Source organism: Sturnira hondurensis, unplaced genomic scaffold (assembly GCF_014824575.4).
Source record: "Sturnira hondurensis isolate 20B ecotype Veracruz unplaced genomic scaffold, ASM1482457v3 Scaffold0017436, whole genome shotgun sequence".
NCBI classification, from domain to species: Eukaryota; Metazoa; Chordata; class Mammalia; order Chiroptera; family Phyllostomidae; genus Sturnira; species Sturnira hondurensis.
This window is the reverse complement of record NW_028090067.1, coordinates 2,082,478-2,110,456: the sequence shown is the minus strand read 5'-3', so window position 1 is coordinate 2,110,456 and position 27,979 is coordinate 2,082,478. Positions and strand designations below refer to the sequence as shown.

Genomic DNA, 27,979 nt, shown 5'->3' with positions numbered 1-27,979 from the left:
TTAAGGTCACATGGGCAGGGAGGAGGGGTAGAGGTAGGAGAGAGCAACATGTTCACACCCACTTATTTTTAATAAAACCTGTAAGGTATTTTTGTATTTTTTTTCCTAAGGAAGGTCCCCAAGATTATATAAACATCAGGTCCTACAAATCCTGATTACTTAAAAAAAAAATCAACCACTACAAAAAAAACAGGCATATGCCAGAAAATTCTGTTACTCCCAGGACTCCCAGTGGAACACTGGTCCTCTGATCCTGCTGTGACTCCATCTGTTGGAGGGCTGCCCAAAGGGTGCACTGTCGCATGGCCAAGTGGCCAATTAGCTGCTCTTTCTCCAACACCACCCCCCCATACTTGTCCTGATAACTTCTTTCTTTAGAGTTGCCAAATTTAATCTTTGTACACAAAACAAGGCAGGTACAACCTCTTTTTCTTAGCAGGTATTTCTGCAAATAAAACAATAAACTTGTTCTTACCCAGTTAAGATTCTAAGAGGAGAAAAGATAACAGCATCACATCCTCTAATGGTTGGTTCTCTCTTCCTCTTTCTCTGTGATCATACGTAGTCCCCCTTTCTTCTTTTTTTTTTAAGTGTACAATTCTGTGGATTTCAGTATATTCACAGTGCTGTACAGCTATCCACACTATCTAGTATCAGAACATTTGCATTACCCTAAGAAGAACCCCACACCTGTTAGCAGTCCACTTCCAATTCAACCCTCCTCTCATTCCCTGGCAACCATCAATCTCCTCTCTGGATTTACTTATTCAGGGCTTTTCATATAAATGGAATTATACAATATGTGGCCATTTAGCTTTTTTCACTTAGCATAATGTTTTCAAAGTTCATGCATGTTGTCGCATGTACCAGTACTTCATTCCTTTTTATGGCTGCAAAATATTCCACTGCATGAATATAACACTTTGTTCATTCATTCACCAGTTGGGGCACAATTGGTTTGTTTCCACTTTTTAGCTAATATAATGCTAGGAACATCTATGTACGAGCTTTTGTGGTGAGCATATGCTTTCAATTTGTATATGACCAGGAGTGGATTTGTTGGGTGATACTATAAACTGTCTAATTTTGAGAAACTGCCAAACTGTTCCCACCAGTGGCTGCACCATTTTACGTTCCCACCAGCAGTGCACGGGGGTTCCAGTTTCTCCACGACCTTACCAATGCCTGTTTATCTGCATCTTTCCAAGGGCTCATTGGCATTTATATGTCTTCTTCAGAAAAATATCTATTTATATCTTTTGCCCATTTTAAAATTGGGCCGCTTGTCTTTTTACTATTGAGTTCTGAGAATTCTTGATATAGTCTGGACACTGGAACCTTATTAGATATATGATTTGCAAATATTTTTTCATTCTGAGGATTATCTTTTCATTTTCTTGATAATATCCTTTGGTGCATGCATGAAAGTTTTTAATTCTGATGAAGTCCAATCTATTCCTGACCACCCAAGGAAATAATGTACTGGAAATAATCTACTCCTTTCTGTGTTAGCATCTCAATATTACCTTAAGACTTGGGAAGAATCTTCAAAAATATTTAAAAAAATTACATTTTAGAATAAAATACAAATATGAATACTTTAAAATACAAAACAAGAGGGTAAGGCTTGGAGAAATTTGGAGCTTCTGGTGAGATGATGACCTGGATTCCCATAATCACTCTGTTAGGCTCTTGGTGTAAGTAAGAGACGCACGCCATCTAGGAGTTCCTGTGTTTTGCTTTTGTTGTCTAGTCTTTCAGAAGGGCCAGCGAAAAATTAAGTAGTTAGATTACTCTTTCGCTAAAGAAGGAGGATTTCTAGTAGCTGTTGTGGTTCAGTATTTTTAGCTTGAACCCCAGCATATTTGTAGTCCAATTATAGTCGGTCCTTCCCACTTCCGTCTGACGCATGTGCCCTGGGAGCCTCGCAGTGTACTGTCCCAGGTGGCCTTTCCTTCTGGCTTGCAAACAGAATTTTCCTTCTGGCTTGCAAACCCTCGGAGAGGGTTCCAAGTCCCTGAATTTAGAATTGCTATCCCAGCAGAAACGGAAAACCTCAAGAGCTCTAGGCCGTTTCCCCATGTCTACATGGGTGCCCCTCTCATTACAGTGTGAGCGTGAGCGTGTGCGTATACACACACACACATATACAGTGACTATATCTTTAACCTCCTGGGACTTCAGTACTTCCTACAATGTATGCACATAAATCCTCGATTTTTTATAGTGACTTCTTAATTGCCTGCAAAATTACTACCTTACATTAATAATGTTATATAGCAGATATGACCATGTATACTTCTCTTATGAAAATTACACAGCAACATGAATACTTGTTCTGCAATTAACTTCAATTGACAAAAGTTTTTTATTTTAAAACTCAGCCTATGGCTAGAGTGGGGCATTTTAATAGTTTACTAGTGACTTCATGTGAGTCAAGAGCAAAACCTGGGTTTGATTATTTTTGGCTTGATCTTTTACCTACTTTCTGACAAACTGTCCCTACGGTACAATGCAATGACATGTCTATCAGAAGCCTCTACTGCTAACTGTCGTGGTGCACAGTTCTCAGACAGGCTCTTTCATTCAAGGTGCCCAGAGTTTCATGACTTACCTTCATAGCCACTGCTCGGGTAGGGAGGAACTGAGATTTGAAACCAATCCACTTTAGGCCACGGGGAAACTCTTATCCAGCAGTTATTTATTCTTATTTTTAGTGTCTTACTTGCCTTCCAACCTTCTCATTTTGAAAATAGGGAGAAATAAAGATGCATACAACACCTTTTAGGTTACATAAATTGTAGATAGGCTTTGAAGTTCTCTAGGAAGCTGTTACTGATTTACCAAGAGAATTCCAAGTGGGCCCAAGTCTCCTGGCCCTTGACTTCAGCAACTGCTGGGAAAATGTCAACACCTCTCCGTGCCCCACACACACCCCCCCACACACAACCATTCCTGAGAAACTCTACAAGGAGGACAGTTTGCTTAGAACAGCTCTCCCTGGCAGCCCTAACCAGGACACCCAGTTTTGTTAAAGCTCCTAGTCTCAATTTATCAATTGTATTAAGACATGTGTGGTGATCAATTAGGAGAATTTTGTATTGTTCAAGGTGACTAATGCAGGACAGAAAAGGAATGATGGAGCTATTTGTCCAACAACCTTATGAAAAAAACGCCTCTCTATTTCTTAAATTGGTCATTTTCAAGATTTTATTTATTTTTGAGAGAGGGAAAGGGAAGGAGAAAGAGAGGGAGAAAAACATCAATGTGATCAGAGAAACACTGATTATCTGTCTCTAGTATGCACCCAACTGGGAACTGAACCCGCACCCCAGACTCAGGCTCTAACCAGGGACCGAACCTGTAACCTTTCACCTTGTGGGACTATGCCCAACAAACACAGCCACACCAGTCAGGGATTGTTTCACACTTTTGATAAGAAAATTAAATGTAGAGGCATTTTTGTCCTGATTGGTGTGGCTCAGTTGGGTATTGTCCTTCAAAGTGACAGGCTGTTGTCCGATTCCTGGTCAGGGCATGGGCCGGGGTGTGGGTTTGGTCCCTGGTTGGAGTGTGTAGTAGAGGCACTTGATCAATGTTGCTCTCCATCTCCTTCTCCCTCCCTTCCCCTCTCTAAAAATAAATAGCCCTGGCTGGTGTGGTTCAGTGGATTGAGTGATTTGGCCTGTGAACCAAAGGGTCCCAGGTTCGATTCCCAGCCAGGGCACATGCCTGGGTTGCAGGCCAGGTCCCCAGTAGGGGCTAGGCGAGCGAGAGTCAACCACATACTGATGTTTCTCTCCCTCTCTCCAAAAATAAATAAACAAAATCTTTAAAAAATAAATAAAAATAAATAAAATCTTAAAAAAGAAGCATGAAACAAGTGGTGTAGGTAATGATGACAGTTATGATAATACGAAAATGTAATAATGTTATAATAATATTAATATGATTCAATAACCTTATCTGAAGAATAACAATATATGTTAGCAAATGGGAAAAACTAAGATGTAAAGAACCTGAGAGCATTTTGTTTCTTCTAAAGATCACAAGATACAATGACAATTAAAAAAGTTTAAGGTACTATTAAGATACAAAGTTTTACAAAACAGGTACTTGAAGAAATAGTCATGTGGCACTTAATGACAGGGATGCGTTCTGAAAAATACATTATTATGCAGTTTCATCACTGGGCGAACATTACTTACACGAACCTAGATAGTATAGCTTATTGCTCCCGGGCTACAGGGAGCAATAAGCACAACATGCCACTGCACAAAACAACACATGGTTTAAATCAAGCACAAGAGAAAATGATACAATCAAGAAACATGGTAAACACAAGAGTATCAGGTGGCTGCCTGCGTTACCCAACATACTGTTTTACAGGAAACTTTTTTTATAAGTAGGAAAAGTATACTCTAAAATGATAACAAGTATAATATAGTAAATGCATAAACCAGTAACAGCTGTGTATTACCAAGACCAAGTATCATGTACTGTACCTAACTATACATGCTGTACTTTTTACGACTGGCAAGGTAGGAGGTTTGTTTACACTAGCACCGCCACAGACACGTGAGTCATGTTATGATGGCTACAACACCATTAGGAATTTTTCAGCTCCCTTATAATCTTACGAGATCACCAGCATCCTACATGCAGTCCGTCTTGACCGACAAGCTGCTATGCGGCGTGTGACTGTATGCTAAACCAGTGACCCTCAAACTCAGGGCGATCGGTATAACCTGGAAGCCTTAAAACAGATCTGTTAAAACAGATCCCTGGGTCCCATCCTCAGAGTTTCTCATTCAGTAGGTCTGGGGTAGACTTGAGATCTGAATTTCTAACAAGTTCCTAGGAGATATTGATGCTACTGGTCCTAAGACCACACTTTGAGTCTCCTCGGAAAAGAAGGAGATGATGCTTACTGAGGGAAGGGAGAGAACAATTATTTAAAACTAGATTGGGTCAGGCTTGGTCAACAGTTCATAGAGTATATCTCATTTAGTCCGCACGGCACCCCAATGAGCAGTGAAATGCTTCTCAAACTTTCCCAGGGCGGAGGAGAATGAACATATCTGCAGAGAATGCAGTTCCTTAGAAATAAGAAATTTCTTTGATGACTGTATTATTTTTAAAAATCACAAATTTTGCATCCTGTTTCAAAATATTGCTGCTTGTTATGAAGAAATATAATTTAAAAATTATATTTAACTCTTGACCTCAATTTTTTAGTACGTTTGGCCTTTGGGAACATTTAAGAAATGAACAGCTGAAGTTTAGTAATTACCTATGGTGAAACAGGTAGTAATACTTAATCCAGAATTTGCATCTAGGACTGCAGGTCTCTGAAGGCAATGCACCTCCTACCACCCTCTCCTGTCCTCCACCTCCCCACACCTGAAAGGTGTGAAGTTTTCCCTCTACTACTACTTTATTGTTCTAGCCAAAATGGACTATTTGCTGTTCCTCTGATGTGTCTCACTTCTCCTGATCCTCACATACATGCTCATTATCCTCTGCAGCTGTAAAACTCCCCCTTTTTTAAATCTCTACCTTACCAGAATCTTCCATTCTCTCTAAGGTTCAGAGACCAAATCCCATGTTTAAAGTTTGTTGGACTGAACACCTCCAGTGAGTTCCCCTGGCTGCCCAGGCAGATTTAATGTCAGTGGGTATGTAATTATTTTTGTTAAGTTAGCTTACGCATATAATCTCATGGGCCTTAATTCACACATGCCTCTGCACAGATAAGACTCTATTTGACATTCAAGGTAAACCAACACTCAAAACACAAAATTCTGCGCAACGTAAGATACTGTAGTGTAGATAATTGGAAAAATACATTTTAAAAAATCCTCAGCCCTGACTGGTGTGGCTGAATTGGTTGGGCGCCCTCTCGAAAAGTAAAAGGTTGCAGGTTCAGTCCCTAGTTGGGGCGAGTACTAGAGGCAACCAATCAGTTTCTCTCCCTCTCTTTCTTCCTCCCTTCCCCTCTCTAAAAATAAATACTTTATAATGCTATTGCAATGCCACCTGAAGAAAACTTTTGGCACTGAAAAGATGGATTTAGTTCTGAAGGGTCAGACCTGATTTTGGTTCAAAGGGTTCTAAATTGTAGGACCTCCTTTGATTTAAAGGTTGATAACCACAGTGAGGCTAATTTTGAACCTCTGAGGAATGAATCCTTACTCCCAAGTATACTTTTTGATCAAACAGCCATGCCACAGTCATGGCTGAGGCTAGAGAACACATGTGCTAAGCAGGGTGGCCATCTGCTCTATTTGGCCACCTCCAGCTCTGGAAGCTGAGAGGTATCTCATGTGCTGATTACAGCTTGGTTTAGCCACACAGAGTGAAACGATAAAAGGATATCAAGGGCATTCATCTTTTCCACCCCCGCATGCTCCTCACAGACTGCAGTAGGTAAAAAGCAAGGACTCGAGTTGGGTAGAAACAGGTGTGACCTTAGGCAGGAGAGAGAACAGTACTGTAATTATCAGTAACTGACAGGTCTAGGTGGGGCATTATTGAGCACTTCTAACAATGCCTGGCATGTAGCAAATCCTTAATGAATGTCAGCTATTGTTATCAACAAGTGGAAGCAACATACTCCAACATGAAGTAGGTTCTATTCTCTCCTATAAGCTTTTCGATGGCATTTTATTCATTCCCTCCCAAATTCAATTATGATACCAATATGGACTCCTAAAACTGTATCTTTAGCTCGACTTCTTTCCTGAGCTATAAGTGGCTTTGCAACAGGTCCCTGGTTGGGGGCATGGAGGAGGCAGCCACACACTGTTTCTCTCCCTCTTTCTCCTTCCCTTCCCTTCTCTCTCTCTCTTTTAAAAGATTTTATTTATTTTTAGAGAAAGGGGAAAGGAGGGAGAAAGAAGGGAAGAGAAACATCGATACATTCATTGGTTACCTCTCACACGCCCAGAGTGATACTGGGGCTTAATGGGGGACTTGGCCTGCAACCCAGGCATGTTCCTGGACTGGGAATTGAACTGGCATCCTTTCTGTTCTTAGGCCGGCACACAATCCACTGAGCCACACCAGCCAGGGCTTAAACTCCTTCTTTATCCTCCTTTTAATCAGTTGCCAAGTCATTAATTTACACATTGACTTTTTCAACAAGTATTTATTATGCCTCTTCTATAAACCAGTTATGGTTATACTGTGTCAAACAAAACTTACATTGTTTCTATCCTCATCTAGAAATACATAACTACAAATTAGAATGGATACTTGTAAGGAAATTTCGGTAAGTATGAAGAAGTACAAGGAACATACTTTAAAATACAGGGTGTCAAGAAAGAACTTTCTGAAGAAGTGACGATTTGAATTGAGACCTGAGAGATGAAAAGGAGTCTGTCAGGTGAACAAGAGCATTCCAGGCAGTGGGATGAGCAGGTACAAAGGCCCCAAGGTAGGAAAGGGCTTAATGTCTTTTCTGAGAAACTGGGGGAAAAAAAAAAGGCCACAAGGCTAAAAGGTTGTGAACTTGCTTGAGATGAGGCTGGAGCAGCGGGCGGGCGGGGGCTTACGAGTCATGACTGAAAGCCCCCTGCAGGGCTATGAGCAGCAGAGGCACACCATCGGACCACTCTGGCCGCTTTTGGAGAATGGACTGGAGGGGACAAGAACACAATTAGAGACCAGTCAGGAGGCTACTTGGGTGGTTCTGGTGACAGATGGTCAGTGGCTGTGGTGACGGAGAAAACGGGATGTATTTGAGACACCGTTTGGAGGTAGTTTTGATTGGGCTTGGTGACTTGGGTGTGGGGCGATGACCAGGCTGATTCCTGGGTTTCTGGCATGAGGACTGTGTAGGTGGGAACTTACCTTTCAGAAGATTCTTTATTCCAGAAGTACCTCACATGAGAGCCCTCCTTTCCCCTCGGGGTGCAACCACCTTGCTTCCAAGTCACTATAACTACTTAGATTATGTTCCCTCTCATTAGATTTCCTACCTCTTGTCTATGTCCATCCACTTCAGATTACCCTTCATGGTGTTATCTTTCTAATACAGTTTTGGTCACATTATTCCCCTTTCAAATATTTCCAATGGCTTCCCATCATTTTCCTAATTAAGTACAAACTCCTTACCTTGGCTCTCCAGGCTCCATAACCTACCTTTCCAGCCTTATTTTCTACCACTTTTCTACGTAAGTCCCGAGTTAGTCACACTGGACTACTTCTCCTCAAAAGTGTCACCACGCGTGACTACCTCACTGCTCTTGCTCAAGCTGTTCCTTCTGTCTTATCAATCTGCTGAAACCCCATTCAACAGTCGAAGTTCATTAAAGACTCCATTTTTAAATAGCTCAAAGTGTAGTAATTCTCTTATGGTCCCTAGACAGCTATCTTTTATTGTGGTTATTAGGGTACTTATCTCTTGCCCGTTCCCTACCCACTAGTAGACTATGAAGTACCTGGGACTGCATGGCTCTGTTGCTCATACTGCACTACAGCCCTTGCTCTTGCAGGGACAACAGGGCTTTACTCACTGTAGGTACATTTTATTGAATTTATTTGGAACAACTCATGTTATTATGCTAAGAAGTGATGAGACTCAGGTTGTTGGCGAACAGATGTTTTCCAAGAGCATTGCCAGCCCCAAGGCTCACAGCAGAACTCATCTTCCACCAAACTCCCTGCAACCACACACAGGACACTGCCCCCCCCTCCCCGCCTTAGCAGAGTCTTCTGGCCATTCACAATGTAGCAGTCCTCATGAGCCGACTCTTTCCTTGAAATACTGAATATTAAAATTGTAGCTTCTAACTTGGAATTTTTCAAGCTACTAGTTGTAACTCACTAGTGGTTCATGAAATCAATTAGTGGATCATAAACAATACTAAAAATAAAACAAAAATAGCTAAACACACTGCCTACAGTAGTAGGCAGAAGTGTGTAGGAGAATTAGTGTTTTCTGAAACTTTTTGTTTAAAATACCTGTCTACACATACGTATGCATTGGGTCATAATGTAAAACATATTTCTTACCACCAGTCCCAGTTGAAAAGCTTTGAAAGCTTGTTCTTTAGTGTTCTGTAGCACCCCTCTCCCCCTCCCAGCAGCACACAGAATCCAAGCAGGGAGAGTAAAATGCTAAGGACAGACCTTTCACACCTTAAAATGTTAATGTCTGATACACCTGGCTGTTCCCTCAGGGTATCTGCATTTAGGTACTTTTAACTCAAATTAATATTTAAGTAGAAGAAAGTGAACCAGAAATAATTTTGTTTTCCAGGTCTTCTTGGTACCTATAGCAAAGATTTTCTCCAGTATCCCAGTTCCCCAAGAGAGCTAGGTTCAGGAACTCCATTGCTGAAAGGTGTTGGTTTCTAGATCACAATACACAAATGACAATATGAAACAGATTTACAACCAGAATGCACTTCGTCTGCCATGCACATGTCAGGGTTATCAATTTATGTTTGCATGTATATTTAACTAGTCCTACAAAAATACAATCCTCCATATCCATGTGGAAAAGCTCTGCCTGATATGAGGCAACATGAAGCCCTAAGTTGATCCAAAAATGAGAAATACTATGAGTCCCTGAAGGCAGTGGCACATGTGAGATAGGAAGGGGAAGTATGGGAAATGGTAGAATGGGCAAGGAGGCACAAGAGGGGAGCATATACAGAAAGCAATTTCTCAGTCAACTGTAGGTATGCCCCTGACAGTACACAGCAGTTATCCATTAGTGCTGCACAGGTAGTNCATGAAGCCCTAAGTTGATCCAAAAATGAGAAATACTATGAGTCCCTGAAGGCAGTGGCACATGTGAGATAGGAAGGGGAAGTATGGGAAATGGTAGAATGGGCAAGGAGGCACAAGAGGGGAGCATATACAGAAAGCAATTTCTCAGTCAACTGTAGGTATGCCCCCTGACAGTACACAGCAGTTATCCATTAGTGCTGCACAGGTAGTATTTTACTGGCAGCACAGAAAGGATGAATTCCAAGTCCTAATTCCAGCCCTGGCTCCATTCAACAAGCTGACCTTTATAATTTGTTGTTATTTGTGTTACAGTCTCATTTTATAGTTGAGAAATCAAGTGAGCTTCCTAACTAATGTAAACATTCCTAATTGTTAATCACAAGCCCTCCAAATATATGGGTCAGAAACAAAGTTGAAGGAATGGGAAGTTAAAAGCTAGGGTGGTGCAAAGAACCCTAGATTGGGGGGGGGGCGGGGAGGCAATAAATTTCGGTTAGATCCGGTGACTGAGGAAGTCACACAGGCTTGGGGACAGAACAGGGGACAGAACAGGCAACCCACACTTGGAAGAAAGGAAGGTTATCTTGGTTTGATGCATAACAGGCAAATGGCAATGATATAAGCAAGGGCTGTTTAAATATGAATTAATGCCTCTCCCATTATCTAGATCCGGTTAACACTTAGGTGATATTGTATGTCGATGTCTCTATGACACCTGGATAAATTCCAAACTTCTTGTGGATATTTAAGACATTTCACAACTGGCCAACTTTATCTCAAACTTCTTACTGTTCAGTTCTCCCACCCTCTGTTCTGTTGCAGTTCGATTTACTTAATTCTTCCCCACCCCTACTCTCCTACCTGAAGTCCCATAGCCTTCATAAAATCTTCCAACTACTCAAATAGTTATATCTCAGTTCTTGACCTTTGAATTCCTACAGTAGTTTACAGGAATCCTATCAGGAAGGCATTCTTGTCTTCAAGCCATATCTAAGAAAACTGGGGCCCAGAGAGGTTAAGTGCCTCACCCAGGGCGTTAGTTTCTAAGCAGCATGCTGCTTCCACATTAAAAAAAAAAAAAACATGCAGGAAGGAGGCAGCAAAAAGCCTATAAACCATTTATAACACAGCTTGTTGTGACACAAATTCACACACACCACACACTTTGAACCATACAGGTAATGAACGCTTAGGGTAGCACTGATGGTTTATAAGGGGGTTGTCAGTCCTGTTTCCCAAACCCAGCATTAAAAGGATTTTTAATGTAAACGACAGGTGGGTGTTTAAGACAGAAAAAAAAAGCCATATGGTACAAGAATAAAATGTTAGAAATGGGACCGAAAAGAGGTGACAGTATAATATAAACTGATAATGCACAGAGACTCAATATAGGGCTGCAGAGGCCCACGGGGCTAAAATACTTAAGTTAGGGAGCCTATGCTCCCTAATGTGCTCGCCCAGTAAGAAGGACGCCTGTGAGGATTGATACAGGGGTGGACAAAAGTAGGTTTACAGTTGGTCGTATGGAAAATAATACAATAACTAATAAATAACAACTGTTTCGCATACTTACTACTTTTGCCCACCCCTGTGTTACTGACAGGAGTGCACATGGCCAAAGAGTAGAACTCAAGAGACAAATAAGGACAGGTCACGGGGCCTGGGGCAGATCACAGCATGTTTTGAGGAGGATGGTGGCGCCAAACGAAGGGTATAGTAGGGGTGGAAGAGAAGGCGAAAAGGTGAAGAGGTTCGGGGCACAGCACGCCCAGACTCGAGATAAGACTTGTCTTTCAATAACTGGATGGTGTGTTTTAGGATTCACACCCGCACCTCACAAAGCCCTCCCGTCTGGCTCTGGGAAGAGGTGGAGGTCACGTCCCCATTCCCTGAGGACTCCGCGAAAAGGCGGAAGGAGGCACGAGGGTCCTTACCCAGGAAGATGGAGATGATCAGCCGCAGCGCCTGTTCTGACGCGCCCAGGGACGTCGCCAACTTGTTAAGGCTCAGATCCTCGAAACCCCACCGCAGCACCCTTGCCAGCTCTGCCTCCGTTCCCACGTGCCCCTCAGCAGTGGACGCCATCTTAGCTCCGGGTGGCCCCCAGGGACCCCCTCAACTCCGTGCGCCCCGAATGTGGGCACAACCCTGTAGCTTTACCCCCAATTCCGGCCCGGAGCCCGCCCACGGCGTGCGCATTGGCTGCAGACCCGCCCAGCGGCTCCAGGCGCTCCCGATTATTGGCCGGTCGTATTAGGGGGCGGGGCCTAACGCAGCAAGGTAGGCAGAGGGCGGGGCGGAACGTTCGTAATGCAAAGGTGACTCCGGCCGAGAATAAACGAGGGGCTGCCAGGGGGGCGGGGCCTGGAAAGGGGAACTAGATTTGTGATTGGAAAAGTCTAAAGCCTTGGGCAAGGTGATTGTACAACTGGGACCTAATTGTTAGGGGAGGAGTCGATGATGGCAAATGTCCGGGTGGCTCGTGCGCTGCCTTCCCATTGGCTGAGAAGGAGCAGGCGAGAGTCGGGGCGGGAGGGGGTGTCCTTCCCCAGACCGCGAGGTTACCCTCGGTCGCCCGCGCACCGGGGTTACTGGGGCATGTAACGGAGAGGGCGGGAAATCCTTCGGCGGCTTCGCGAGCGCCTCCTAACGGTATCTCTGGGACGTTCTCAAACCGTTAGACCAGCCGCCTGCACTCCCGAAGCTTCTCTGGAGAGTATAGCGCCCCAGAACGCTGTTTGCCTCATGCTCTTATTTCATACACCCCCTTTGATGTAATTTCCTATATTAAAACGTTATCTTCCTCTGAGAGGCAATGAAATTAAGATAGATCGATTTAATCATGATCATTTTCATTAAAAACTAAACCACTTATGTGGTTTAATTTTTATCATAAACCACTAATACAGGTTTATGATAAAAGTTCAAGCAGTAGAGGAATTTATAAAACAAAGTTCTGTCCCACCCTGTTTCTCATCCTTATTTCCTACAGGTAATCACAGTTCACAGGACACTAACAAAGTGTTGGCAAAGATGTGGAGGAAGGGGGAACCCTTGTGTACTATTAGTGGGCACAGAGTTTGGTGCAGCCACTGTGGGAAGCAGTGTGAAGTTACGTCAAAAAATTAAAACTGAAACAAGCTTATGACACAGTGATTCTGCTTCTGGGAATACATCTGAAGAATCCTGAACCACCAATTAGAAAGAATATATACATCCCTGTATTCATTGCAATGTTATTTATAGTAGCTGAGATTTGGAAACTGCCCAAGTGTCCATCAGTAGATGAGTGGATGAAAGAGCTGTGGTACATTTACACAATGGAATACTACTGGGCCATAAAAAAGAAGGAAATCTTAGCCTTTGTGACAGTATAGGTGGCCCTGGAGAGCATTGTTCTGTGAAATAAGCTAGTCAGAGGAAGACAAAGACCATATAATTTCACACACATATGGAATCTAATGAACAAAATAAACTAACAAACAAAATAGAAACAAATTCACAGAGAACAGATGGACAGATGTCAGAGGAAAAAGGATTGCAGGGCTGGGTGAAAAAGGTAAAGGGAGTGAGTGAAAACAGAACACAATGAAAACAAAAACAACTCACAGACACAGACAAGAGTATGGCAATTACCAGAAGAAAAGAGGGGTTGGGGGGAGGTAGAAAAGGGTAAAATTGGGGTAAAGGGTGATGAAAGGGGACTTGGGGTAATGAATACACTATCATACAATTATACAATACAATACAATAATTCTATAATACAAATAAAGTATTATAGATTGTACACCTGAAACCTATATAATTGTATTAGCCAATGTCACCCCAATAAGCAATAAAAACTTTAAAAAGATTATACTAACAAAGATCTTTTGATCACTCAACATGTGCCAGGAACTGGGCTGGGCTCTTGGGGAATATAATGAAGAGACCAAAGCTGTGAAGTGGGGACGGTGCACAGTCACACGAAAGCGTTAAATTGGTGTAATTGCAAGTGAAGGTAAGTGCTTTGAAGGAAAGAAACACAGGTCTATAAGAGTATGTAACAGAGGGACATTAAGAGTTTTTGTAATAACTAATTTATGGAGCATTCTTGTACAACTGCAGCTTATACTTCTAAAGCATTTTTGCATCCAATAAATCACTTTTCCATCTTACTGCACTTACTCTAGGTGAGAAACAGGATATTTATTAGTATGATGTCCTCTTATAGACACAGAGGCTTGGAGAAACTAAGTCACTCCCTAAATTCTTTTCCTAGTAAGTATTAGAGACAGAATTTAAGTCCAAGTCTGTAAAATTTCACCTCCCTCTCCCTTTTTGTTGGCAAAATTAAAAAAGATACATAAAATATTCAGGAAAGTAGAGAATAATATAACTTGCCCCAGGTGAAGAAACAAACAACGTAACTCTGGCCTGGTAACTCAGTTGGATAGCGCATCATCCCAATACACCAAGGTTGTGAGTTTGATCCCCAGCCAGGGCATGTAGAAGAATCAACCTATGAATGCACAAATAAGTGGAACAACAAAGTGATGCTTCTCTTTCTCTCTCCCTTCCTCTCTCTTTCCAAAATCAATGAATAAAAAAACCCCACACATATACAGTTGAAGAGCCTGTTATATCCCTTCCCCATGGCATTTCCTCCTTCCCTTCCCAAAGGTCACCATTTTGCTGACTTTGTATTTATCAATCCTATGCCCACTTTTGTACTTTACATACTATGTGCATCCAGAAACAATATATAGTGTTGCATACTTTAAAACTTTATATTAATGGTAATTGTAAGTGTGTCATTTTGCAACTTGTTTTTATGCTTAACTTCTTTATTGAGATGCACCGTATTCATGTTTTTCCAAGTAGTGCTAACCCATTCATTTTAACTGTGATATAACATCCCATTGTATGGTTATGCCACAATTAATTTTTCATGATCATGTTGAGGAAACTTGAATTGTTTCCTATTTATTTATGTATTTGTTTTATTACAAATATTGCTTCAATAGTTATTGTCATTTATGCAACAGTGAGAGTTCCTCTAGCGCTGTGACTCCAAGCCTCTTCTAAAAAAAGTTAACTGGGAGTGTGAGAAACAGGTTGCTATCCAGTATGCACACACATTCATACACTAGGCAACAAATGCACACTGCTCACATGGACGTGTACCACACCCTGCCGTACTGTGTGTGACAAATGCACACTGCTCACATGGACGTGTACCACACCCTGCCGTACTGTGTGTGCGTTCTCTGATCATTTCTGTTCTGTAGGACAGGGGTGTCTTTTGTTCTGATGAGGCAGCTCTGGGGTGGAGACTCCTGGATGGGGGCTGCTCACCAGAAAGACCAAGCCGTGACTGGAAGCTTGGAATTTGCGGCCTTGCCCCCCATTTCTGTAAAAGAGAGCGGGCTGAAGATGGAGTTAATGATCGATCATGTCTGTGTGATGAAGTCTCCGTAAAAATCTCAGTGGTGTGGGGAGTGGAGAGCTCCCGTGCTGGTGAACGTGAGGAGGTGCTGGGAGAGTGACGTGCCTGGAGAGTGCATAGAGGCGCCTTCTCCTTCCCTTGTCCTCCTTATCCCTCCTGTCTGGATGTTCGGCTGGATATCATATTTTAAAATAATAAACCAGTAAAAGTACGTGAAATGTTTCTCCGAGTTCTGTGACCACTCTAGCAAATGGATTGAACCTGAGGAGGGGGGTCATTAGAACCTCCAAACTATAGCTCGTTTGGCCAGAAACCCAGGTGACAGACAGTCTGGGCTTTGGCACCTGAAGTGGGGTGAGGGCAGTCTTGAAAGCCTGGATCCTTAACCTGGGTAATCTGACACTGTCCCTGAGTGGAGAGTGTCAGAATTAAGTTGAACTGTAAGACACCCAGCTGATGTCGCAAAAAATTGCTTGGTGTGGGGAAAAACCACCACACATTTGGTGAAGTGTTTTGTGTGAGTAGTAAAGGTGACTCACAGGAAAGAAAGTCACAGGAAAGAAAGACACAGGAGGAAAGAACTTATATTGAAAGGAAAAAATGCTGAGTTTTTCCATTAGACAGAGGATGTGTTAATTTACTCAAGCAATGAAAACACATCCGATATAACAAACACCTACAGCTAGGGTCTCCACCTGGTTATGCTTACAACAATCCACCGTTATTCTCCAAGATCCAGCTGTCTTCTGCACGGGCCAAATAGGTAAGTTCAGTGCAGATGTGTTGGAAATGACCACCGCTGCTCTCTCAGGTCCTGGTGAGTGGCATGGATCTCTGCAATCCCTCCAGGAACTGTGTTTTGTGTTTGGTTTACCCAGGTAGAGGCAATTTTGATGGCTCCCACCTGGCCTTTCCCACCACAATAGCACTCACTCCATGGGCTGGGGTTCCAGTGTGGGCATTCTGCTGGCTGCTTAGTATCTGCATTCCAAGTATGCATTTGGAAATGGGGCAATAACCACAGAATGGGCTTGGGGACCCTGCCGGGCCCACCGTGCAAGGAATCTGAGCCCAAACTCCATAGATTACCTGACCTCTGTAAGCCTCTGAGCTGACTGGTGGACCACAGTGATGTTTTGTATCTCTTGGAATTAGTGTCAGTTCAGAGCCAGTGTCAAGTAGTCCTGGAAAATCTGATTCTTCATTTTCCGCCAATATACAGTAACCCCAGTAAAGGCTGTATGTCCCTTTGGGGAAGGCTGGGAGAAAGATTAACAGTATGGATTTTTTTAGTGTACCTGGATCCTTTCTTAAGGGGACCTGGCCTCTCTTTCATTCAAGGGTTCAAGTCTCAGAATTGATTGAGGGTCCATGACTGTTTTTATGATTCAGGTCAGACATTTGTTCTCTCAACCTACATTTTTTCTGTTTTTACCAATCAAGTGAGAATTTAGTAGGCTTTCAATTTCATTTCTAAGAATACCCCGATCAATTAGCTAACAGCTGTAAGTCTGCGAGAGTCAGACCACCCTGATTGCTGCTTTGACTCTGACGTGCCTTATGGCAGCCACACCCCCTTGCCTGCGTTGTTTGAATGCTGCCACTGGGCGCTGCCACCCCAGGGTCTGATTAGGTCCACTGTATTTAGGTTCCCTTGCCAGTTCAGTGACTGCAGTCCTCGCTGTCAGGTCCGGTCTGCGAAGAAGGGCCACCACAGAGCTCTTCAAGGATGCTGGGCTCCCCTCACCAAGGCATCTCTCACAGTAGTGGCGAAAGATGTCTTCTGGACCCTCCCAGTGTGGGCGAGCCGGTCTTAATGGACAAATCCACCATAACAGTTCCATTTCCCCAAGACTTTGAAATCTTTCTCCCATGCTTTAGCATAGAAGGCAGGTCAGGGAATATGCCTGATAAGACCCCATGCCTTCCCCAGAGGGAAGATGTTTTTGCCTGAAATAAGCCATCCGTTTAACTTTCTTGTTCTGCCCCATCTCTGCCTATAAAAGTCTTGTATCTTGTGCAGCTCCTCAGAGCACCTTTCTACTTGCTAGATGGTATGCTGCCAATTCATGAATCATTCAATAAAGCCAATTAGATCTTCAAATTTATTTGGTTGATTTTTTTGTTCTTTAACAGACACTAATTGTAAGTCCAGATTGCTATTTGTGCTTCTAAACAGCTGGTGATAAATTGGGCACTCCCACCACCCCTTCTTCGATTTGATTAATTTGCTGGAGAGGCTCGCAGAGCTCAGAAAACCACTTACTCTCGTTTACAGGTTTATCATGAAGTATATTAGGAAGGATACTGATGAGCAGACAGATGGAGAGGTACAGAGAGCAAGAGTCCTGAGCACAGAAGCTTCTGTCCCCATGGCACTGGAGTGCGCCACCCTCCCCAAATGTGGGCGTGCCCACCATCCCAGGAGCTCATCAGATCTCCTTGTTCAAGAGGGTTTTTTCTCACTAGATTACTGATTTATTATAGAAGACTGTAACTCAGGAACAGTCAGATGAAAGCGAAGCCTAGGGCACAGCATGTGGGAAGGGCGTGGGGCTTGCATGCCCTCTGTGAGGACACCCTAACAACGCCCGCACCTGTTCACCCACCTGGTAGCCCCTGTTCAAGAATTCTTTACAGAGCTTTGATGGAAAGGCTCACCCTGCTCCCCAAAAGTCAGTGGGAGGGGCTAAAATTTCAGCTCTCTAATCTTTTGGTTTTTCAGGTGGTCAGCCCCATCCTGAGGGTATTTAGGGTTCTGCCCTAAGTCACCTCACTAGCATAAGATCAATACAGGTGCTTATAAATGACAAAAGACACTCTTAAAATTTATTTATTTTTTAGAGGAGGGGGAGGGAGAAAGAGAGGAAGAGAAACCCTGATGTGAGAGAGAAATATGGATTGGTTGTCTCTCACATGCCCTGACTGAGGACCAAATCCACAACCCAGGCATGTGCCCTGACCAGGAATCCAACCGGTGACCTCTCGCTTTGTAGGGCAATGACCTACAAACTGAGCCACACCTGGTTGGGGAAAGACACTCTTAATTCTAAGGGTTTTAGGGGCTTTATACCTGGAATTAAGGACAAAGACTATTTACATTTCTTATACCACATCCCTCAACCCCCATTTATATCAGACCCCTACTCTGCTTCGGGACCTACAGAGGCCAGGCAGATAATGTAAAAAATGTGAAGTGGGTCACAATTTTCTTGTCATAATGGTATCTTCAACAGAGACATTTTCCATAATAATCTGGTAAGAATATTCTTTGTTTTTATAAAGCAATAGTTTCTCTTCCAGTTTTCTTAATCCTGTGAACTTGTTTTATTTTTAGTTTCTCACTTTTGATAGATAGATACAGGGCTATAAACATACTTCCCTCTACTCTTTCTTTAAGGAAAGTACAGTGACAAATAACATCTAAGTATTGCCCTCAGAGTCAGGGACAATATGGAGTGATAGAGACTATAGAAAACTTTATAGAATATACCTCATGTGGATCCAGGGGTTAGACATTCTGTTTTCTTCAGAAGAAGCTAGAAATATGGCTGTGTATATCCTGTTTTTTAATGCTGACAACTAATTGAAAATCTAAAAACATGCTGTGTAGGCCAATACTGTACAAGACAAACCAAACACATTTGCTGGCCAGGTTTGGCCATAGTCCATTCCTGTACAGCCTCTGCTTTGGCACATTTTGCTCTGAGTGGCCTCATCCTTTCTGGTGGCTTCACCTGTGTAGCTGGAGGCTGAAGGTGGTTGTCCCAGCCTGACTCGTCTGCATCTGGCTCTCTTCGGGGAACGACTGAGGTGGGTGCATCAGTCACCTATTTTCACGAGGAACCGCCTGGGAGAGAAGGCCCCAAAAGGGAAGAAGAAACTTGGCACGATATGCTCAGTTTAGCAACAGAATCCCAGGGTTAGAGTTGCAGTGAGAGTCTCCCACACGAGACTGTAACTTCGGTGAGGGAAGGACTATGTCCCTTTTGTTTACACTGTACATCCAGAGCTTAGCAGAGCCTAGAAAATAGTAGGTACTCAATAAGTGTTTATTGACTGACAGACTGAATTCTTATTCTTGCCCAGTGCATGCCACTCAAGTTTGTGTCCGCCTTGTAACAGTGGCAAATTGTAATGGTGGAAATTGTAACCCACCCCACTATTCTTTTGACATTGTTTCTGTAAGTGCTGACTCTGACTAACAGGCAGCTTGTAGATAAACAGCATGTCTATATAAGAATCCTAGGAACTAACTGCTCAGAAGATCTGGACTCCGACCCTCAGGCATCTCAGCTCCAGGAGATCTGCTGACCTTCAACCATGGAGCCAGTTGCTATGAGATCAGGATGACTAAACTGGGATGATGCGCACCGGGCCATCGCTTGCCTTATCAGAGTGGTGTGTGCTTGTCTGCATGTAAAGAACTTTTCAACCCCCTCCCCTGACCTCTTTGTTCTGTTCCCCTTTCCCTCCTTATAAAAATCTCTGCCTGCACTGAGATGTGGAGATGAGGTTTGAGACAGGAGTCTCCCTTCTTCCTAGGGGATGGGCTTTGTGACATGAGTCCCCCAACTTCCAGGTTGTTGGCACCTGAAAATAAACTACTTTCCTTTACATCAGCACCTGCCTCTCCAGTATTGGCTTTCATAGTGGCAGGCAGATGGATCTGAGTTCTGTTACAGCCTCAGCCCTAATGAAAATCCACACCTGGATCCAGGAGGCTATATGTAAAAAAAGGCAGGAATTATGTCACAGAAAACTCTATAAGACACACTGCCTTGGTACTTCCTAAAAGGAATAACCAGAAAGACAGGAGGAAGTGTTTTCTTCTCTTTACGTTACTTTCCTCATTTTGCATTATTGTGCAATTTTAGCCTTTAATGGGCTTCCATGTAATAGCAGGAGATTCCTTCTGGGAGACGTTACTGTCCCCACAGGACAGCGAGGAAGTTGCCATGGAACTGGAGATCCTGTGTAAGGGACTAGAGGGGAAAGGCCAGAGAAATGTTAGCAGGACTCCATTTGTATCCAGAGCTTGGGGAACTGTGGGTTATATTTGGGGGTTGTGGCAGAGATTACTAGCTGCTCACCAAATCCTAATTTCCTCATTTTCTGGGTGTAGGAGACCATTCTGAGTGGCATGGGCCCAGCTCCCAGTGGAAAGCAAATGGAATGCCCAGGACCCACGCCCATGGATAGGTTCTCCCATGGGGAGTCAGGCTTGCATTGTACCTAGACTGCTATGAGACTTGCTTTTGTTAAAACTCCCTCACTCTGAATTGAGGCACCAAACATTTACTGCAAAGTAACTAAAATTTCTAAAATCCATTCTAAACCTTCCAAGGATGAGTGTAACCAGTTCAGCCACGTTTTCATTTGCGAATGTCCTTCTTCTATGATGTGATTAGCGGCATCAGCCCCTTTGTTTTCTGTAAAAGGTAACCACTTAAAGCGAACCTGTGCATAGTAAATGAGGAACATCATGTAATGTGCCCAGAAAAGCAAAAAAGGCCTGTCCAGGCAAGGACTGAGGTTTTTTTCACCTTGAGAGAAAAACCATGCCGTCCCTTTTCCCCCACAAGGCTTGGTAGTCCATGTGAATTTCTCATGCCTCATTCACAGACCCCATGAGCTGGGGTCTGCATCATCTGGACACATACCCTACAGTTAGGTGTGACCTGTGGTTGAGTTCTAGCCAATGGAATATGAGTAGAAGTTATGTATATCACATCTAGGCCTGGATCAAAACTATTTAAAAAATTCCAGAAAGGTGATCCCTAAACAGTGCAATATGACAACTATTTACATAGAATTTACATTGTATAGGTATTATAAGTAATCTAGAGATGATTTAAAATACACGGGAGGAGATGAGTAGTAGGCTATGTGCAAATACTATGCCATTTTATATAAGGGACTTGAGCGTCGGTGGATTTTGTTATCTGCCAGAGGTCCTGGAACCAATCCCCTGCGGGTACTGAGGGCCCACTGGACCTGCAACGGGGGCATTTGGGAATAGAAGTAGAGGCTCAGAGATCACTGCAGTCTTGAGGATGGGAGTGCACTGTGAAGAGCTAAAGTAGAAGACATGCCCCGGGCTGATGTAAGGGGTTTGGGGGGGTTCAAAAGGAAAGAAAATCTGAATGCAGTTCATAGAGCTTTAGGAACAGTAGCAGGAAATGCGGCTTCCTATAAAGTGATCTTAAGGTGCTCTCATGCAGCCGATGTTTCTAAATTTTGAAACAGATCACAGCTCTTCCTAGAGAGTTGCAAAGAGTGTGAGATGGTGCAAAGTGTGTATTTGAGCTCAAGACCAGAGTCTCAGCCCTGGCTGGTGTGGCTCAGTTGGTCACAGCATCATCCTGTAAACCAAAGGTCACAGGTTCAATTCTTGGTCAAGGTACATACCTAGGTTTGGGGTTTGGTCCCTGGTTGGTGTGCATATGAGAGGCAACCCACTGATGTTTCTCTTCCTATCTCTCTCTCTCTTCCCCTCTCTCTAAAATCAATAAGTGTGTCCTCAGATGAAGATTAAAAAAACAAAAACAGAGTCTCACATCTGAGTGTTTCACTGTAGAGACAGGGTACGTATTGGGTTGGGTAGAGAGGAAGCCTGCTCAGCTTCCTGTGGAAATCATGAAGCAGTTTTCTGGGGATGGGTGGGCCTGGCTTAGACATGCTGACAGAACTCGGGAGTTATTCTCTCCGGGACGTCTCCCTGGTCTCTCCCGCAACCCAAATCTGGGATAAGTATTTTTCTTGTGCACTCCTGTATCAGCCCACTTTTACCACTGTTCCAGTTACCTGTTGTTGAATAATGAAACCACTCCAAAACTTACTGACTGAAAACAGGAATACTGACTTTTTTTCTTTGTTATCTCTCATGGTTTGGGGCAGTCACTGGGCTCAGCTATGCAGTGCTCTTTTAGGGTGGGAGTCATCCTCTTGCAGTCAGAGGGGGGTGGAGTTATCTCAAAATCTTTCTCACCCTCAGGCCTGGTGCTGAGGTTGATGCTCATTGACAGCTGCAGCCTCAGCGGGCTCAGCCAGGACATCTCCACGTGCGCGGCCTCTCCAGGTGGCCTGGGCTTCCCCACCACGCGGCAGCTGGGGTCCAGGATTGCGAGTGCCATGAGGATCGGAGGGTGTGGGATGGCCTTTTCTAACGTAGCTTTGGGAGTCATGCAGAGTCACTTTCACTGAATTTTCTTTTGTTGCAGCAGTCACAAGCCCTCGGCCACGCACAGGGGCGGGGCCAGCATAGGAATGTCAAAGAATTCGAGCACTACAGCCACTGTCACAGGACTTTCACACAGTTTTGTCTACCTCCCCTAGCAGAAAGTAAGTTCCTTGAGGGTATTGGGGATTCTTATTTGTGTTTGGATCCCCAGCACACAGAAGGCATTCAGCAGGTGTTTTTTTGGATGAGTGAATAAATTAGCATAGCAGTGCTGGAGGTTTCAATAAGCTATCATTACAGAACAGATGCTTTCTTTGTGAGAAATAAAATATTTGGAGGAACTACAATTCTAATCTAATTCTTAAGACAAAGGAGAGACATTCAAGTTAAAAAATGTAATTATAGTTGTCATTAAGAAAGATTTGCTTTCATTTTATAGGACAGGTTAGGGGTGATAGGAGGAAGAAGGGGAGAACTTTGAAGGCAGTCTACCCAGATGAGATGTAATAAGGTGCTGACTCAGAGGAGTGGATCGAAGAGGAAGAATTAAAGATAACTACGCTTTTGTTTTTAAACTTTATTTTTACTGCTTGGACTATTACAGATGTCTCCATTTCCCCACCCTGTGTCACCTCCGCCCAGCCCCTGCCCCCACTTCCCTCTGGCCATCACCACACTATTGTCTGTATCTATGGGTCATGCATATGTGTTCTTTGGCTAATCTCTTCACCTTCCTTCATCCAGTCCACCTCCATGCCCTTCCCTCCCACAGTTGTCATCTGTTCCATGCATCCAGGCCTCTGGTCCTATTTTGTTCATCAGTTTATTTTGTTCCTTGGATCCCACATTAAAGTGAGATCATACGGTATTGTCTTTCTCACTCTGGCTTATTTCACTTAGCAGAGTAATTTCCAGGTCCATCCTTGCTGTTGCAAAAGGTAAGAGTTCCTTCTCTTGTGTGGCCAAGTAGTATTCCACTGTGTAAATGTACCACAGCTCTTTTATCCACTCATCTACTGATGGGCACCTGGGCTGTTTCCAGATCTTGGCTATTGTAAATAATGCTGCTATCAACATAGGGGTGCTTATATTTTTTCTGCTTGATGTTTTGGGATTCTTAGCTTTTGAACTTGGATGGTTTGGAAAATGGTAGGGTGATTGACATAAAAAGGAAAGGCAGAGTAAGATCACTATTGTAACGCTATTCATTCAAGTCCCGTTTCAAATCTCAAGTCTTCCACGTAGCCTTTCTGATTTCTCCTTAGCCAGATGCAACTTCTTCCTCCTTTCAACTGCCGAGACCTTTGTTATATTGTTATGCTGCTTAACCTCCTCTGCCTCTTACGATTCCGACTGTGTCATTTATGCATTTTGCGTAGCACCTAAAATAGTGCTTTGGACTTTATAAGCCATAGCATACTTATATTTACTTATGTGTTTTGGGGTGGGGAGAAGTAGTCCCTCAAATTGCCTTTACTTCATTACTGTCTTGATCCATTTGGGCTGCTATAACAAAATACCACAGACTAGGTGTAGCTTATGAACAACAGAAATATATATCTCATGGTGCAGGACACTGGGAGTCTGCGATCAGGGTGTCAGCATGGCTGTCTGAGGGCTTTCTTTCTGGTCACAGAGTTCTAGTTGTATTCTCACGGGCAGAAGGGCTCTGTGGGACTTATAAGAGCAGTAATCACATCCATGAGGACACCTGCCTCATAACCTAATCACTCCCCAAAGACCCCACCTTATAACACCTCACATCCGGTCTTAGGATTCCAATGTGCATTTGGGAAGGACACTAACCTTCAGACTATAGTAGTTACTGCTCCTTTCCCACATTTACTTTTGTTTTCCCCTACATTTTGTATTATTCTGGTACAGCTACATTTTTTTCCTTCTAATTTTTCTACATCAAAAAAACTAGAGCTCTAAACTATCACTCTTTAGCTTTACTGAAAAATAAATAAATTGGTGTTTTGACAAGCCCTGTTTATATCTAGAGTTTTTGATAACAGTCTCGGTACATAGCATGTTGCAGGGGTGGGATTCTCCTCCTTCCTCCTAATATTTTTTTTTTAGTACTACCTCCTGCAAGGAAACCGGAGTTCTGCATGTGCTACCCTAGCTTTCATCGGCGAGTGTATGGTTAACGAAGGGAGTGCTAAATTGGCAATTTCCATTCTACACTTAGGGCCTAGGAGGAAATTGGAAAATCTGAGTTTGAATTCATGTAGCTTGTTCACAGGCGTGAGAGTGAAACATTCTCAAAAAATCACTGGGTGAGTTTCAAGGTGATACAGCTACTGGGGCTCCGCGGGCCAGCAGTGCAGGAGGCCGAAAGGAGTGATGGTGAACAGACCGCCTCAGTTGGATTCCCCGTCTCTTCCCCCAGATACACAGCCACCTTCCTGGCAGATTACATGCTAACTTGTCAAACCTGTTATGCATCTTGTGAAAGAAGAAAGACCTCGGCAAGGTTAGGGGAACGTTGTTTCTACTGCCTCTGAGAGATCATTCCTGATGGGCGGAGCTCCATTACCCGACTCTCCTGGTTAATCTCCATTTCATCACTCCCATTGCCCCAGGGAGGTAGGGTGACTGTGCTGGCTGGTAAATAGGAAAAACAACCAGATGGGTCTCACTCCGCCTGGCCCTTCCTCCTCGTGGGCTCTGCAGAAAGCACGCGTTCTCTGTTCGGGCAGGTCTCTCCCTGCCTAGTGTTGTCTGTATCTAGAAAGATAATTCCGTTTGATTGCAGGGTTCAGTTAACTGCCATTTGGCTTTTACACAAGGCCATTTCCTCTATTTTGGCCGTTATTGCCATATACTCTCTAAAGAGAGTATTTTGACCTCTATTTGCTGCTTTTGCTTCGTTTCTCAGTTTCTCTAGAACTTGGAAGGGGAAGAGAGCTGCTGTTACTCATCCCCCTCAGAGACCCCAACACTGAGAATACGACTGTGTCCAACACTGGTGATTATCTTCCGAAGTGCCCAATCACACCACGTACACGCGTGTCAGTTTCATTTCACATTGACACGGAAGGTTCTAATTTCTGCTCTGTGTGTCGGCACCATCACGTCAGCTGGGCTTCAGAGGACCCTGAGGCCGACGATAAACAACCTTGTTTTTATGAGTCTCCACCATACTCACCTGATTACGTGACATGGCCCCGGCTCTTTCAAAGCTGTCACTTATAATTGAACTTAAAGTATATTCCTCCCGCAAAAGGGGTTTCTTGGGGAAAAAGAGAAAATTGCAATTGGGAACATGCAGATATGGCGAGTCATGTGCAAGTTCGCTAGAACAAAGAAGAGGGGAATTTTTTATAAGGAAGAAGAGAAGTTAGGACTGTTTCTCGAGTTCTTTCTGTAGGGAGTGAGAGCTCCCCCTACAGGCCCTTCAACCGCCAATCTTGGTTGAGGTCTCGGTTAATTATTCTACACACGGTTAGGGGTTTGGGCTTGGGTTCTTGCTGAACTGCGGAAGAAAGCAGGGCCCAGAGATGGCATTATGTGGGTAATTCGTTCTCTCCTTGAACTTTAGAGAGACAAATACGATATTTCACTTGTGTGGCAAAATTAAAGAAGAGAAGACAAAACACAGTGAAGGAAATCTTTCTTGCAAGTGTCGAATTCAGAAATAAAAGGAGGAGAAATCCTGGACACGTTGGCAAGATGCTCTCTTTTTTGTAGCTGTGTACTGAAGCATGCTCTGAAGCTCTTGAGAACGATGCTGCTGTTGCTGCTGTTGGTATTTGGAGATGAGGTTATTATTTATTTATTAAGGGCTTACTGAGTACCAGATAAATGCTGAAGGCTTAGTACACATCATCTCCCTTAATCATGGTCAGAGGAGGCCCTGACAATGGCAGCTGTGTCTGAGGTAGGTAATATTATTCCCATTTTGCACGTGATGAAGCTGGAGCTCAGAGAGGTTAAGTAACTGTTTATCCTCTCAGGTAAAAGCAACTAGTAGATGATCTGGCTCATTCATTCAGTCGATCATTTCGCAGGTAGTCAGCCATTGTTCTTAGTTGTAAGTGACAGAGACCAATTCTGGTAGCTTTTAGAAGGAGAATTTATTAAAGGGATCCTGGATGGCTCTCAGAAATGCCAAGAGGAGGAGAGCCAAGTGCAGAAGCTTCGCGGCAGGAACAATGGTCAGAATATGGCTGCTCTGCTGCTCTGGCCTTTGCCGTGTCCCAGGCACTTCAGCTTGTGCTGTGTATTCACTGGGGCTGGATGCTGGATGCTGCTGGCAAACGCACCCTTGTCCTCTATCCCGCTGCAGCCACTACCATCCCCAGAGGTTCTGTAGTCCCTGCTTCTTGGCATCCCTCCCTCTGCATTCAAAGCCCAGGCAGATGTCTTTGATGAATGAAGTGTGAGTGCATGGGATGCTCTTGGGACACATTTCTTGCACTTACATCTTTTCTCCTGGGTGGCAGACCTTGTTCCCCAGACTCATGAAGAGGAAGTACCCAAATGTGGTAAAGATGTTCAAACGCTGGGCAGGCAAAGGAACGATCATCAGTCCATTGACTATATGAATGACACTGCTTGACATGGTGGGAATACAAAGATGGATAACACCCAGAACCTGTCCCTGGAGATGGGATCAGCTTATAATTCTTTTCCTTTTGGTGACTACATTTATTTGGCATCATAGTCTGCAAAGCCTCTCACTCTCATTGTTTCATCAGACCCTTCTTCATAGCCATGTAAGGTAGGCAGAACTGATATTATCTTTATTTTATAACTGCGGACGCTAAGAAGTTAGGTATTGAGCCCAAGGTCTCCCCACTGGGGAGGGTCAGAGATAGGGCATGGCCTTGGCCCCTGACTCCAGGCCCCATGCTGAGTCAACCAGAAGTAATGCGCGGACACAAACACCATGCTTCATGGAGTCCGAGTCTCGTGGTTTCCGCCACATTTTAACACTTTTGAAATTAGGATGCATCATACAGTCAATGGTATTCCATAGTGTAATTGACAGCTTTTTTATTCCTAGTGGTATGTAAAATAAGGGAGCATCTTCAATTGGTACAAGTTTCAGATTAATTGGAATGCAGTCACTGGGATAGAAAGTGATAAGGGACCTAGCAGAGAGCTGGGAGATCCCAGAGGCTTTGTGCGGATGCTGTGCAGGCTCACCCTCCCTTAGTCCCTTATCTGCAATTCTAAATACGGAAAGGCTCTGAAAAAAGAGTTGTTGGTTTTTTTCACCCAAGTTTGGCACCAGTACTCATTGGGCAGCAAAACCTGACCTCAACTGATGTGAAGTAATTTTTTTATTTTTCTTTTTTTAAAGTTTATTCATATTGAGAGAGAGAGAGAGACATCAGTTTGTTGTTCCACGTATTTATGTATTCATCACTTGTATGTGCTCTGACCAGGGATTGAACTCACAACCTTGGTGCATTGGGATGACGCTCTAATAAACTGAGCTACCTGGCCAGGGATGATGTGAAGTAATGTATACTTATAAATAATTTATAACTATAATATATAATTATAACTAAACTATAATTTTAGTTATTCTACTGACTGTGAAGGCCAGTCTGCAGAGCTGCAGACATGTTCTTTGATAATGGTTTGTTATGCCAGCCCCTTGAGGGGAGGGA

At 43.5% G+C, this 27,979-nt stretch overlaps 1 protein-coding gene across 1 annotated transcript in view; it reads right to left on the bottom strand.

Annotated features, from left to right (window-relative positions):
* Positions 1 to 11,936, bottom strand: part of LPCAT3 (lysophosphatidylcholine acyltransferase 3) — a 37,701-nt gene extending 25,765 nt beyond the window's left edge. The window contains 1 exon segment of the mRNA XM_037068486.1: positions 11,676 to 11,936. Coding sequence (XP_036924381.1) covers positions 11,676 to 11,826 — 151 coding nt within the window. The 5' untranslated portion in view covers positions 11,827 to 11,936.
* Positions 11,937 to 27,979: the final 16,043 nt, after the last annotated feature.